We start from the raw sequence: 12,500 nt of genomic DNA on the forward strand, positions 1-12,500 counted from the left end.
AATGTCCCTAGCTGTTTGACTTCCTGCCTTGGCCTCCTATCAATAATGAATTATTATGGACTGTAATCTGGAACTGTAAGCTAAATAAATCTTTTTCCTTTTCCTTCACTAAGTCACTTTTGGCCAGGAAATGTAGCCACAGCATCAGACAGGAAAGTAAGACAACATCCATTTGTCTTCCTACAGCTCAGATGATGGCAACTCTGTCCTTTGGCTCATGAAGAGCCAAAGCTGAAGAGACTAACTTCTACTCACCTCCCCATCGCCCAACCACCAAGATATTCTTATCATTCTAGAATTATTTTTTTAACCCACAGGTATGAGAAGTCATAGCATGCCTTGCCTTTACCACAGCATTAATAGTTCCTAAGACAGAGTATAGATTTCCTGTCTTAGAAATTTAAAAATAAGCTTACCATATGGCATTTGTCTCATGTCAAAGGGATGCAATATGTTTTTCTTGACATATGACTTGACTGAAATGCCAGCCAAACTTTGCTACTTTAGGAGAGCTAAGGGAGTTCACTCTCTGCCTGTTGTGTTAGTCCATTGAGGCAAATGTCTGCAACCTGAAGTGCCTTGAATTTCTCAGAGTTTTATACTTCAAAGTCGATGTCATGCTGGCACAAAAATACTGATGCACACATAAGACAGCTTTAAAAAGCTGTCAAAGCAGGGGAAAATGACAAGTTGGGGCTATCCATGCTGCATACACGGCTTTCTCAAAGACTTCTCACTCTTTGATCCAACATTCAAACACACCACACATACAATGTAAATGGGAGCAAGAGAAAGGGCCATACAGGAAAAATTTGCAAATGGGAAGCACATTCAAACACTCAGTGTTAGGCTTGTTCAGTCTCTAACAAGCCTAGTTGTTGATTTTCTCTTACCCCAATGCTAACACCTCCATTTTCTGGCTTGGTTTCTGTAGGAGCAATCTGACTCCTACAGTTGTCATGACCACCATTACCTACATAGAGTACAACAACCTCCATTAAAATATTACTGATTTGACTCTCTTCAATACCTTCTCCAATGACTTTACATTTCACACAGAACACAAATTCTTCTAGGGACCTCGAGTACCCCACCATGGGCTCCATCAATTCCTCTCCCCTGACTTTGTCTACCATCGATCTTATTTAACTCAGTTCCAATCACATTGACCTCTTCCCTAGCTCTATAATGTATAAGACAAGTTTTCCCTAACACTAGCAGCTAGCTTAGCTGAAACCCTCTGGCACCATCTAACTCACCTCCTCACTGGCCTCAACATTTTGCTCAAACCTCATTATTGCAAGGTGACATGGTTCCAAACACTGAGAACTGCACTCCACTTCCAGATTTTTCCCCACTACACTACTTTTTTCTCTTCCATATTATTTACCATGTTTGGAGCAAAACATATCACTTTGTTGAGGATGAATAAATAGGTTGTTCTTTAGGTTTCCACAGAAAATAAGCGTGCAAAGTCTGTGTTTTCTATTTTGTTTTGGTTCACTGGTGAATTACAAGTGCCTGGAACAATCCACAAGACATAGTAAATACTCAGTATATATCCAGACAGAATGGAACAGCATTATTAAATATAAAAAATGTTCTTATAGGATGGTGTCAAGAGGGTATGGTGCCATATGAGCTGAGTCCTGCAGGAACTGGTCTACTTAGCATTGGAAACTAAATCATTTCTTATACAGGGCAGTGAAGAATCCATGGTAAGGCCCTTTTATGACAAAAACCCTACTGTCTGAGGCCAAGAGAGAAGGTCTTAAAACAGCAAGAAATGCTCTTCCCAGAGTCCTATTGGGTGGTTAGAAACTCATGCTTTGAATTATTCCAAAGCTGCTCCTCCCTTGATACTTCATAAGGGTTTAAGTCAAGCTTCATAACATATTCCTGCTCTGCAGATATGGAGATCCCAATGGTGGCATTCTTCCTCCAAAGTTTCATCCATTTTTCTTTTGCTGCCAAAACATTCAGACACTTACACCTCACTCACATATCCTGCACTAGAACATTATTATTGACACATGTACAATTAAGCAAGGGCCAGGACAAACAGGACAGAATAAAGAAGATCAAAGCACAAGGTAAGCCAGAGACTAGGGAGAGCTCATAAGACAGCACTCCTCTAGTGTAGGGAGAGCTCATAAGACAGCACTCCTCTACTGTTGCTGCATATGTTTGGGGTAAGGACTAAATACTGTGCTCATTGAAGTCTAAAATAACGATCTAAAAATCCTTATTCATGTATTAAAATTCTTTAAGATATGAAAGCCTTTTTAAAATCTTATTTTTGTATAGGCTGATTGTGTGTGTGCCTGTTGTGTCTGTGTGTGTTGTATCTGTTTAATGTATGCATGTGTGTACACAGATGCATGGGCCCATGCACACACATGGTACATCGTGGAAGATGTAAGGTGTCCTGCTTCATCACTTCCCACCTTACTCTCTTGAAATGCATTTCTAACTGAAGCTACAGTGAGACTGGTGGCCAGAACAGCCAAGCTATGGTCCTGTCTCTACTCCCTTCATACTGTGCTTGAGTCAGAAGCACTGTGTAGCACTTCTTATGGGTGCTTGGACCTGAGGTCCTCAGCTTTGTACAAAATTTTTCCCCACTCAAATATCTCTCTAGCTATTATGTTTGGAAGATTTTTAACGATGTGTTAATCATTGAGAAGCCATTGGGAAGTTACTTAACCTCAAGGTCTTCTCATCAGCTGTTCATAGTGGAATTTTCTATCCAGGTATCCATCTGCATTGCTTGGTCATTTTCCTCTTTTGGAGTTTTACTTAAATATATACTATTAAATACTACTCAGATATCCTTACATAAATTTACAAATCTCTTCCCTGTCTAGTCCCTCAAATATCATTAGCCGCTTTCTCTTTTTACATAACATTTACTGGTATTTATATATGAAATACTTACTTTTGTGTTTTGTTTAGATAAACAGGCTGGAGAATTCAAAAGGTCAGAGATATTTTTGCTTGTACTCTGGAACATTTTTTGCTACTAGTAAATACTTATAAGAAGGGTGCCTATCATTGAATAGACAGAGTGTTTTATCATTCTGATTTCCTGCCTACATTGTGTATGCATGTGTGTGTGTGTATATTTGTCTGAGTGTGTGAATATGTGTTAGTGGGAGAGAGAGAGATTTATATTTTCATACTTGTCTAAATTTTAGACATTATTTAAAGAAAGCAGTTGCCTTTTTTATAACAAAACCAAACAACTTGTAGGAAGCACACTGGGAAGGGAGTCAGTTAGAGCACAATCAAAGGAAGCATACCAAGGATTATGCATGCCCTGTTGCCTTGCTTGGTTTCCCAGGTATCTCAGGAACATCAATGGATCTATCTAGATATGAGTATTAAGCCCATTTACTGAAGGGAAGTTTAAATGGAATTGAGAGGAAGGACTAGTCAAACTCTTACATGGTTGTCTTGAGTTAGTGACAAACTAAAGCCTAGGCATGTGTGTGGTCTTCCCAATGAAACGTGGATTAGCGCTTGCTTGTTTGGAGCTCTGGGTGTTTGCCTAACCAAGTGTAATGGAACACTGAAATCCCACCCTCTCTGGCCTCCAAGTTCATGTTTCCTTGTACAGAAATCATTCTCAGAATGTCATTGGTTTAAAGGTAGCAGCAACTGTTTAAGTCGTTAGTGTCCATTAGTCATTAGTGTTGGGGCTCAGATGCATGACATTACAGAGTGTAACACCTTTTAGCTCCAAGTTCCTTGAATGGGAAAGGAAGAGGTTGGAAGGTTTCAGGAGCAAGACTTTTCTACATTTCTACCACCATCTTGTCCTCTCTCTCTCTCTCTCTCTCTCTCTCTCTCTCTCTCTCTCTCTCTCACACACACACACACACACACACACACACACACACACACACACATGCTGTGAGATTTGATAACAACATTCTTCACCAAGGCAACCTGAGACACTCATTCTTTCCTTTGACCCTTGAAGAGTCAGTCCAGAAAGTTCTCCCATCTATGCCAAGAAAAAGGAACCCAACACTATGTCCTGATTTGGTTCCTCCATGTCACACAAAAATAGCAATTTTCAGTCTGTGCTATGCCCTGAGTGATTCCATTATTATAAAACAGCAGTTTGCAACCATATTGAGTGTAAATGTTGGTGTGGAATGCCTCTGTACCTTGCTTGCATGAATAAACCACCAAGAATCCAGCATGAACCAGGAGACAGAATGATGTTAAGGTGTTTCTGCACAGGCAACATCACCATTTATGACTTTATTAAATTAATATTAAATCAGGAAAACATGGATGCATTGGTGTTTTAAATGCCTCTATAAAAATGGTCAGGGTTGGGCCCTTAGCACACTTAGCAACCAATGGAATGCAGAGGCGCTTCATCGACTCATATAAAAGAAGAGACATTTAATCCTTCAGTGCAGTGACACTCACCAACCTCTCATAAGACCGTAGGATGCATATGTAACAGTGTCAATAAATGATGAACCCTCAATTCTCTGCCCAGGGCTTCAGTTTGCCACAAGCCTTTGCTTGAAACAGGCCCCCAGAGTCTCTTATTTGCCTGTACCCAGCCCTGGTTTTTAGAACATCTCTATGCACATTTAAGGCTGTGCGGCTTAGTTCTGTAACATCTAATCCCAGTAATGGTCCTCTTAGCAACTCTATCAGCACTGTGCCTGTGCCTTCAGCAAGGCTTCTTCAAACCCTGCAGCCTTTAACCTCTCCCAGTGACATTCTGTAGTACTTATGGAAAAGCAAATGTGATCTAAGAGTTAGTATTATCAATTGAGATTGCAACAAAAGACCCTGTGGTTGCCAATGGCCACTACCAAGTAAAATTAGTAGTGTTCGATGTACTAAAGGCAGCATAATTGATGTAGCTTCTACATTTGTTGGGGTCCCTCAGCTGCAAGACATCGGGGCTTGCCACTGCAGACTCAACTCATGCCTTCTGTGCCTGAACCAAAGACTCACTACTATGAGTTCCACCTTCGAGGATTCCAGAGGAAGCTACGCCTGCTGGCTGGCACGTATACAGCCTGAGGACATCTGTTGTTGACCTCCTCCCCCACTGTGGACTGCGCCTCCAGCCACTCCCCAGAGTCTAGACCTGCGGGATGTCCTGAGTCTCCACCTTCAACCCAGCAGCCAGCTTCCCTTGGACTTCCCCTTTGACTTTGTTTAGACTCTTCCTGACTCCTCCCGAATTCCTTATGTTATTCAAATGTCATTGTAACCTAGAGATTCAGTTTGCTCTCTTGTATATAAATGCTGAACCCCCAAAGTAAAGGAGAGCTTTGATTGGAAACCTTCAACTTGGCTTCTTGTCCTTTTGTTCTCAACTCTGTGTTTCAGGTCTCCTTTCTCCCTAAGGTCGAGGCAGAGCCCAGTTCATGAAACTGCGGGACAGTTTCATACATTTACTGTAAAAATGCAAGCCTGATTATTTCTGACATAGTTCATTCACTTCAGAAAGCTGATCCTGCAGTTGGCCCCTCCGATTTCTATCACTATTATATCATCCATTTTGACCTTTCACATTTCTACACAGGTATCCATTCTTCATTCAAATTAAGTATAAAAATAGACAGAGATTCAACGATGGGAACAATAGCTTAGTGGTAGAATAGTTGCCTGTTATGTGCAGTGCCCCTGTAATACACACACCTTCATATAGACATACATGCATGCATGCATGTATGTATGCATACATAAAGAAAGCCCAGGGTTCCCCGTGTCTTTTAGAGTTTCTTCTAAAGGATCTTGGCATCATGTGAAAGTGTGGTTAAATAAATCCATTATTAAATAAATCCATTATGTTTTACTAATTCCTTTCTGTTTATAATTATGTTATATGTCACCATTGTTAGTTGTGACTTTTCTGATGGATAAGGAAAGGTGCCAGCCACTTTTGTCCTACATTGAAGAAAATTTGTCAAGCAAACTAAGATAGCCACCTGGAAACATGCACAGAGGATGAGGGGAAGATTGATGAAGATGGATTTGACAGTAAATTGTGAAAGAGGAACTATCCAACTTCAGAGGTGTGGCTAAGCCTCAGCCTTTACATGTGTTTAGTCTCCCCCCACCATTTCGTTCCCTTTCTTTTCTTTCTCCCCCTCCTTTCTTGTGCATCTTTATATTTGATATCAGGGTAAACTAGAGGCCCAGGGTCAAGTCTAGCCAAGCATATGTGCCTTTATAAATAAAATTTTATTGTCATATACCATGCCCACTCATCGACATATTATATATGAACACTAAAAATGTAGTTGTGCCCACGAACGTATGATCACAATACTGTGCTGTGCGTTTGCTGTTTACGGAAAAAGTTTGCTGGCATAACTGGCAGAGGCTCCATATGGCTGAACTAGGTCTTTAGAAAGCAGAAAGTGCTGAATAGACTTCATGCTGCATTTGGAACTCAGCATCTCAGCTTTCTGCTATGTGTTAAGGGAAAGAAGCCAGTCTTCCACAGGGGTCTAATGAGCCAGAGAGAGGTCTTATGAAGCAAGTTCTCAGGATGTCTCAAATCAGAACAGCATGTGAGACTTGGAGGTAGGTGAGTGGTGTGACCACCTGGAAATGAGGAAGGGAAGAGATGGACCGCGTCAACACTTCCTCTTTGTACAAGCACTCCGGAGCCCTTCTATACTTTAACTTGTAGAGGACCTTTGCCTGCAAGTATTGAGTCAATTGAATTTTGTCCTTAGAGACTTGCATCCTGCTCCCATTGACTTCGATGGGAGTAATGGGGCATTTTGTCCCACGACATCTGTGCTGGCTTCAGGCTATTTAACAGACTCCAACTAAACAAATCCCAGTAAAGTGCTCTTTAATGGGTACTTAATTGTGTTGTGGAAGTAGGTGCTGAGCACACCTAAGTCCTTTCTTTCCCTTCAGGTTTGCTGTTTTCTCCTTTTTACGGCTTGATAATTACTACACTGGAGAAGCCTGAGTCAGGCAGTATTAAACCCACTCTGAGTCACCGAATGTCTGCTTTTATCGATCTCAGTTGATCTGCTTACCCTCTAGGTTCCAATTTAATGGTTCAATTGATTATTCATTTACATTTTTAATGTTGTAGGCAAAATCATTTTAACATGAATCATCTCTAACTTAATGGGTAACATACAGAGTCATTTGGGATATTCGTTTTAAGAAGTATTTATTGAGCATCTGAGCTCAGATGAGCCTACCAAGGATAAAAAGGTCATACTACTTTATAGTCAACACCGACAAGAAAATGATGTGCTGATGTTTTTGCTCTGTAAAGGGGCTGCTACTCTGAGTGGATCCCCTGTTGTTTAAAGGTGGTTAGTATATCAATTTTTGTATAATTAAATTTTGTCTGCATATACCTTAAAATCTATAATGCCCATATCATTGTTTGAACTTGTTAAGCACAGGTGTTCCTATAATTTATTTTCCTTTTAGATGATTTTGCTTTGCTGTAGACGTAGAAATCTTGAGTGCTTATACCAAGGCGAGCTCCCTAAAGTGAGAGCTAGTTTGATTCTATTAGCTTGCAAAACTACTTACCAAACACAGCAATGTGGAACAATCTAACTGCACTTGGGTTTCACTGTAATGTTTTACCTGAAGGCTCTTTAAATATACTTTGCGGAGTTTATTTTGTAACACGATGTCACCCTGTACGTTAAGCAGGCGAAACTAAAATCACAGCCTCTGGTGATGTACCCTTCCTAGTAGGAACTGCTTAGCATGTCGTATTTATGAGTTATATGTCTAATCACCTAGGGCTTTCACTTGTTTCCAAAATGAGATGAGGCACAGAAAAATACATAAATGGGTACTTCTGATCAGAATAGTCACCTTTATCAGTATAAGTGGAGCCAGAGTTTAATGCTGAATAGAGGATCCATGATACTCATTTTCTAGGGAACAGCATGAGCTAATGCTTGCTGGAAACATCAGTGAAAACTGAAAAAGTGCCAAAATGCTTGGAAGGGCCTCCTTTTGCTAATTCTCACTGCCAATTTCATCAGTCTTACTATGAACTAAACAGATGAAGAAAGGAGCTATTCTAAATTCTTGGGAAAAGGTCAGGTGGTCAATAGTATTAGTTTTTGTGCATGAAATTATTGAACTCTTTTTTTTTTATGTACCTGGTCTATAACAGGAAACAGGTTTTAAGCAAAGCTAGAAATTCAGTTCTTAGGAATGCCTCATATCATAGACATGTAAAAAAAAAATCACTGATATGAAATGCGTAATGCTTCCATTTCCAACCCCCTTCTCTTCCCTTGGTGCTCCTAGGGAGCTTGAGAGAGGTAACATTTGAATGTGGTCATGGACAATGAATGACTTTACCATCTGAGTGTTGAGATCAGTCTGTGCCCTGCCCTAAGTTACTAGACATTGCAGAAGCAGGTTATGTTTTGTCTTGTTTTGTTTGTTGTTGTTGCTGCTTGTTTCAGATTGCTTTGCCCTGAGAGACCTTCCCTAGAAACTTTCTGCCAGGTTCTCTACCTTGTCCTCTCAGTCCTCTTTGACACTCCTTGCCTTTCTAAACCTTTGCAGCCATGCTATAAATTACATATGTTCAAATGGAGACCTATTGACTGTCTGATGTACAACTCATAACTGAGAATTGACATTACTAATCAGGATTGGAATAAAGAACAACAAAAACCCTGTGCTTGCCCCAGCCATAAATATCAAGGAAAAGGGGATTCTCTGGCAAATTGCTGCTAATGAGAATGCTTCCTGCACCTTGTGAATTTATTGTTATTCAATAAATTCTGACATGGCAGAAAGACACAGCTGTGTTTGTTGAAGTTTTGACATAATACACTCAGCACAAGGAGGGGCCAGGCTCTAAAAGAGTACATAGAAAGAACTTGGGGATTCTTAAGGAAAGGTAGCTCATATGAGCAGTATATGGGCAGTAGAGAAACTTTAATATGTAGATGAAGGAGATTCATTGGCTCCAGTTAAACAAAGGCAGGGAGATGGTAAAATAGTCAGAACTTGGAAGATAACTTAGTTGGCAAATGGAGACATTCGCTTGGATTTCCAGTAGCCAACTTACAAAAAAAAAAAAAAAAAAAAAAAAAAAAAAAAAAAAAAAAGCTACTGTAGTGTACATTTGCAGTTTCAGTTTGGGGTGTAGGAATGGAGACAGGAGGATCCCTGGAACTTATTGACTAAGCAACCTAGCTGAATCAAAGGGCTCTAGGTTCAGTGAGAGACCCTGTGTCTTAGAGTTTTACTACTGTGAACAGACACCAGGACCAAGACAAATCTCATAAGGACAACATTTAATTGGGACTGGCTTACAGGTTCAGAGGTTCAGTCCATTATCATCAAGGTGGGAGCATGGCAGCATCCAGGCAGGCATGGTGCAAGAGGAACTAAGAGGTCTACATCTTCATCTGAAGGCTGTTAGTGGAAGACTGACTTTCAGAGAACTATGATGAGGGTCTTAAGGCCCACACCCACAGTGACATACCTATTTCATCAAGGCCACACCTCCAAATAGTGCCACTTCCTGGGCCAAACATATTCAAGCCATGACACCCTGGCTCAGGAAAAAAAGTGGAGAATAGTTGAAGAAGAAAAATGTCAGCCAGCACACACAAACACACACACACACACACACACATACACACACACACACCACATACATGCTCACAAGGGAGCCTGAGCTCTGATAAGCCCTGAAATGTGAGCAGAAGATAATATGGGAAGTGCCAGCAAAGCTAACTTCAAATGGATGAAGTTCAGAGACAGTATCTATTGATGATTAGGTGCTGAACTGCCATCTTCCAGTCTGCATCCTAAAACAAGTGACTAGAACGACCAAGGCCCACTGATTTGTCTTAAAACAGTTAATGACTGAACTGTTAGGTGACAATGGGAGGAGCTATAGCCAGAGTAGTGTTTGTAGCTACCACTCAAACTCCCAAATTTTGTACTGGGCTCACTCACTCCCGGGACTCACGATCTTTCTTAGGGAATGGATCATTTTAGTGGCATGTCTAACTAGATGTCTGCTTGTTGTTTGATTGTGGTAACTTTTTATAGAGACAATACCTACTTTTGTTGGACTTTTGAATTATGTCATCACACTCTCAGTAGAGTAGCACTAATGAAACCCCCCCATTAGCGCTGTACTTAGATCACAGTGTATATCAACTAGATGATTGTCATGATTTGAATATGCTTGGCTCAGGGAGTGGCACTATTTGGAGGTGTGGCCTTGTTGGAGTAGGTGTGTCACTGTGGATCTGGGCTTTAAGACCCTCATCCTAGTTGACTGGAAGTGAGTATTCTCTTAGCAGCCTTCAGATGAAGATGCAGAACTCTCAACTCTGCTTGCATCATACTTACCTGGATGCTGCCATGCTTCCACCTTGATGATAATGGACTGAACCTCTGAACCTATAAGCCAGCCCCAATTAAATGTTGTCCTTTATAAGACTTGCCTTGGTCATGGCATCTGTTCACAGCATGAAAACCCTAAGACAATGATGTATATTTTAAAATACAACTAAATTTGTTGAATTAGCTATACAAGGCATTCCCAAATTCCTTTAGAATTCTCAGTTAGCTTATGTGAGAGAGTGTTTCTGGAGGTACTGTCTGCAGAATCTCAGGATGGGCAGAGTGAGCCTGGGTAGATGTGTGCACGTGCATCTGAGTGTGCGTGTTTATATGTGTGTGTGTGCGTGTGTGTGTGTGTGTGTGTGTGTGTGTGTGTGTGTGAGAGAGAGAGAGAGAGAGAGAGTCTCATACCTGTGCTGTCTTCATACACCACCGTCACTGTTTTCCAGTTGTAATAGAGGACCAAATCCAGGACTGCCCTGCTGATAGCCGCATAATCCGGGTAGAGGTTGATGTAAAATAAGTCTCTGTTGTCCACAGAAGGGTGTTTCCAGCGAGTCTGAATGTGTGGAACTTCCAGAGCATTGCAAATAGACTGTACAGCACTGACGGAGGAGCTGTGGGAAGGGCCGAAGAGGGCAGCCACCCCGAGAGCCAGCTGGTCACATGCTGGTAATATCCAAAGACAAGGGAAAGGATTGTGAGGGAGGGAGGCAGGGAAAGGGTGAGAATGAGAGAGTTCTATGAATTCATGTTTTCCTTACACAGTTTCTCTACTTAACTGTCAGAGAACCCTCTATAATTTCCATCTGTTTGTTGCTATCATTTCTTTCCAGCTTCCAATAATCTTAGATAGTAAAATACTGATAAGTATAAATGTACAGCAAATCAGCAATAAATCATAAGGCCAACTCCCTACAAATAAAAATGAGTTACTTGTCTCAGTTCATTACCTTTAACCAGATAAAGGCTAAATCCTTTACTTGATCCCATGAGCACTCTGTGAGCTAACTAGCAAACCATTTGTCAAATGAATAACCTATCAATTAAGTTCTGTCATATGGCAGGGTGACAGTGGAGAGATTAGTATGGACTGAGAATGCAGAAGACCTCGTGGGTGACTATAAAATGCTTTGACTCCCATCTTTCTGAAGCTCATATAGGAGTTTCTGCACTTCTTTTTCTTACATGAGTTTTCTACTTAACTATTAGAGAACCCCCTATAATTCCCACCCCAAATTGCTATCTTTGCTATCTTTTCTTTCCAGCTTCCTATATTCTTTAGATAGTAAAATACTAATAAGTGTAAATGTACAGCTGATTAGCAATGAATCATTGCTCACTCCCTGCAAATACAAATGAGTTACTCAGATAGGACATTCAGATTATTGAAATATTAGTAGAGTACTTATAAGCAGGAAGAATACTTAATTAGTTGCAGTGGAATGGCAGAACCTAAAGTGATCTTTAGAAGAGACTTAGTCTACCCCACTCATTTCATACACAATGAACCTAATCATGGCCACTGCACAGTAATAGAGTTGAACCAGCACTTGTGGACTCCAGGTCAAGGCCAGGCCTCTTTCTCCTTCAATTATCAGCTAATCATAGTTAAATTACACATTTCAGATCTTTATCCTAACATTTTTGTTGTTATAAGAACAAGAGTATTCATTATGAGAAATTAGAATATTTACAATGTAGAGAAGACCAAAGGCTCTATCATCAGCCCATTAACTTAGAATAATACTTACTGATGTTTCAGAAAACTAGGATTGTTATTCAAGCATAGTGTGATACACTGGTGTATACACTATTGAATGCAAAGTACTTTCTCCCTAAGGTATTGCAAATTCAAGAGCATATTTCCACTGTTTGAAAAACAGATCACTGGGCAGGATGTGTAATATATCTAAACCATTCTTATTCATTTAAGTATTTAAGCTCCTCTTAATTTTTGACCATGATAAGTAATATTTCAATATTGGTATTTTTCTCTGTCTCTTAATTACTTCTTTGATGTAGATTCTAGGTGGTAGAGTTCACCATCTACTACCAAAAAATGTCTTGATATTTTAAAATTATTTGATACATATTAACCAAATTCCCACCCAGAAAGACTAGTCTATACTCTA

General features: G+C 40.3%; 1 protein-coding gene across 8 annotated transcripts in view; it reads right to left on the minus strand.

Annotated features, from left to right (window-relative positions):
* The window catches only part of Grik1 (glutamate ionotropic receptor kainate type subunit 1), a 402,690-nt gene that overhangs the window by 137,710 nt on the left and 252,480 nt on the right, over positions 1 to 12,500 (minus strand). For all 8 annotated transcript variants that reach the window (XM_031364336.1, XM_031364335.1, XM_031364332.1 and 5 more), the window contains exon 3: positions 10,777 to 11,034. In XM_031364336.1, the coding sequence (XP_031220196.1) occupies positions 10,777 to 11,034 (258 nt within the window). The remainder of the gene's footprint in view (positions 1 to 10,776; positions 11,035 to 12,500) is intronic.

Source organism: Mastomys coucha, unplaced genomic scaffold (assembly GCF_008632895.1).
Source record: "Mastomys coucha isolate ucsf_1 unplaced genomic scaffold, UCSF_Mcou_1 pScaffold12, whole genome shotgun sequence".
Taxonomy (NCBI): domain Eukaryota; kingdom Metazoa; phylum Chordata; class Mammalia; order Rodentia; family Muridae; genus Mastomys; species Mastomys coucha.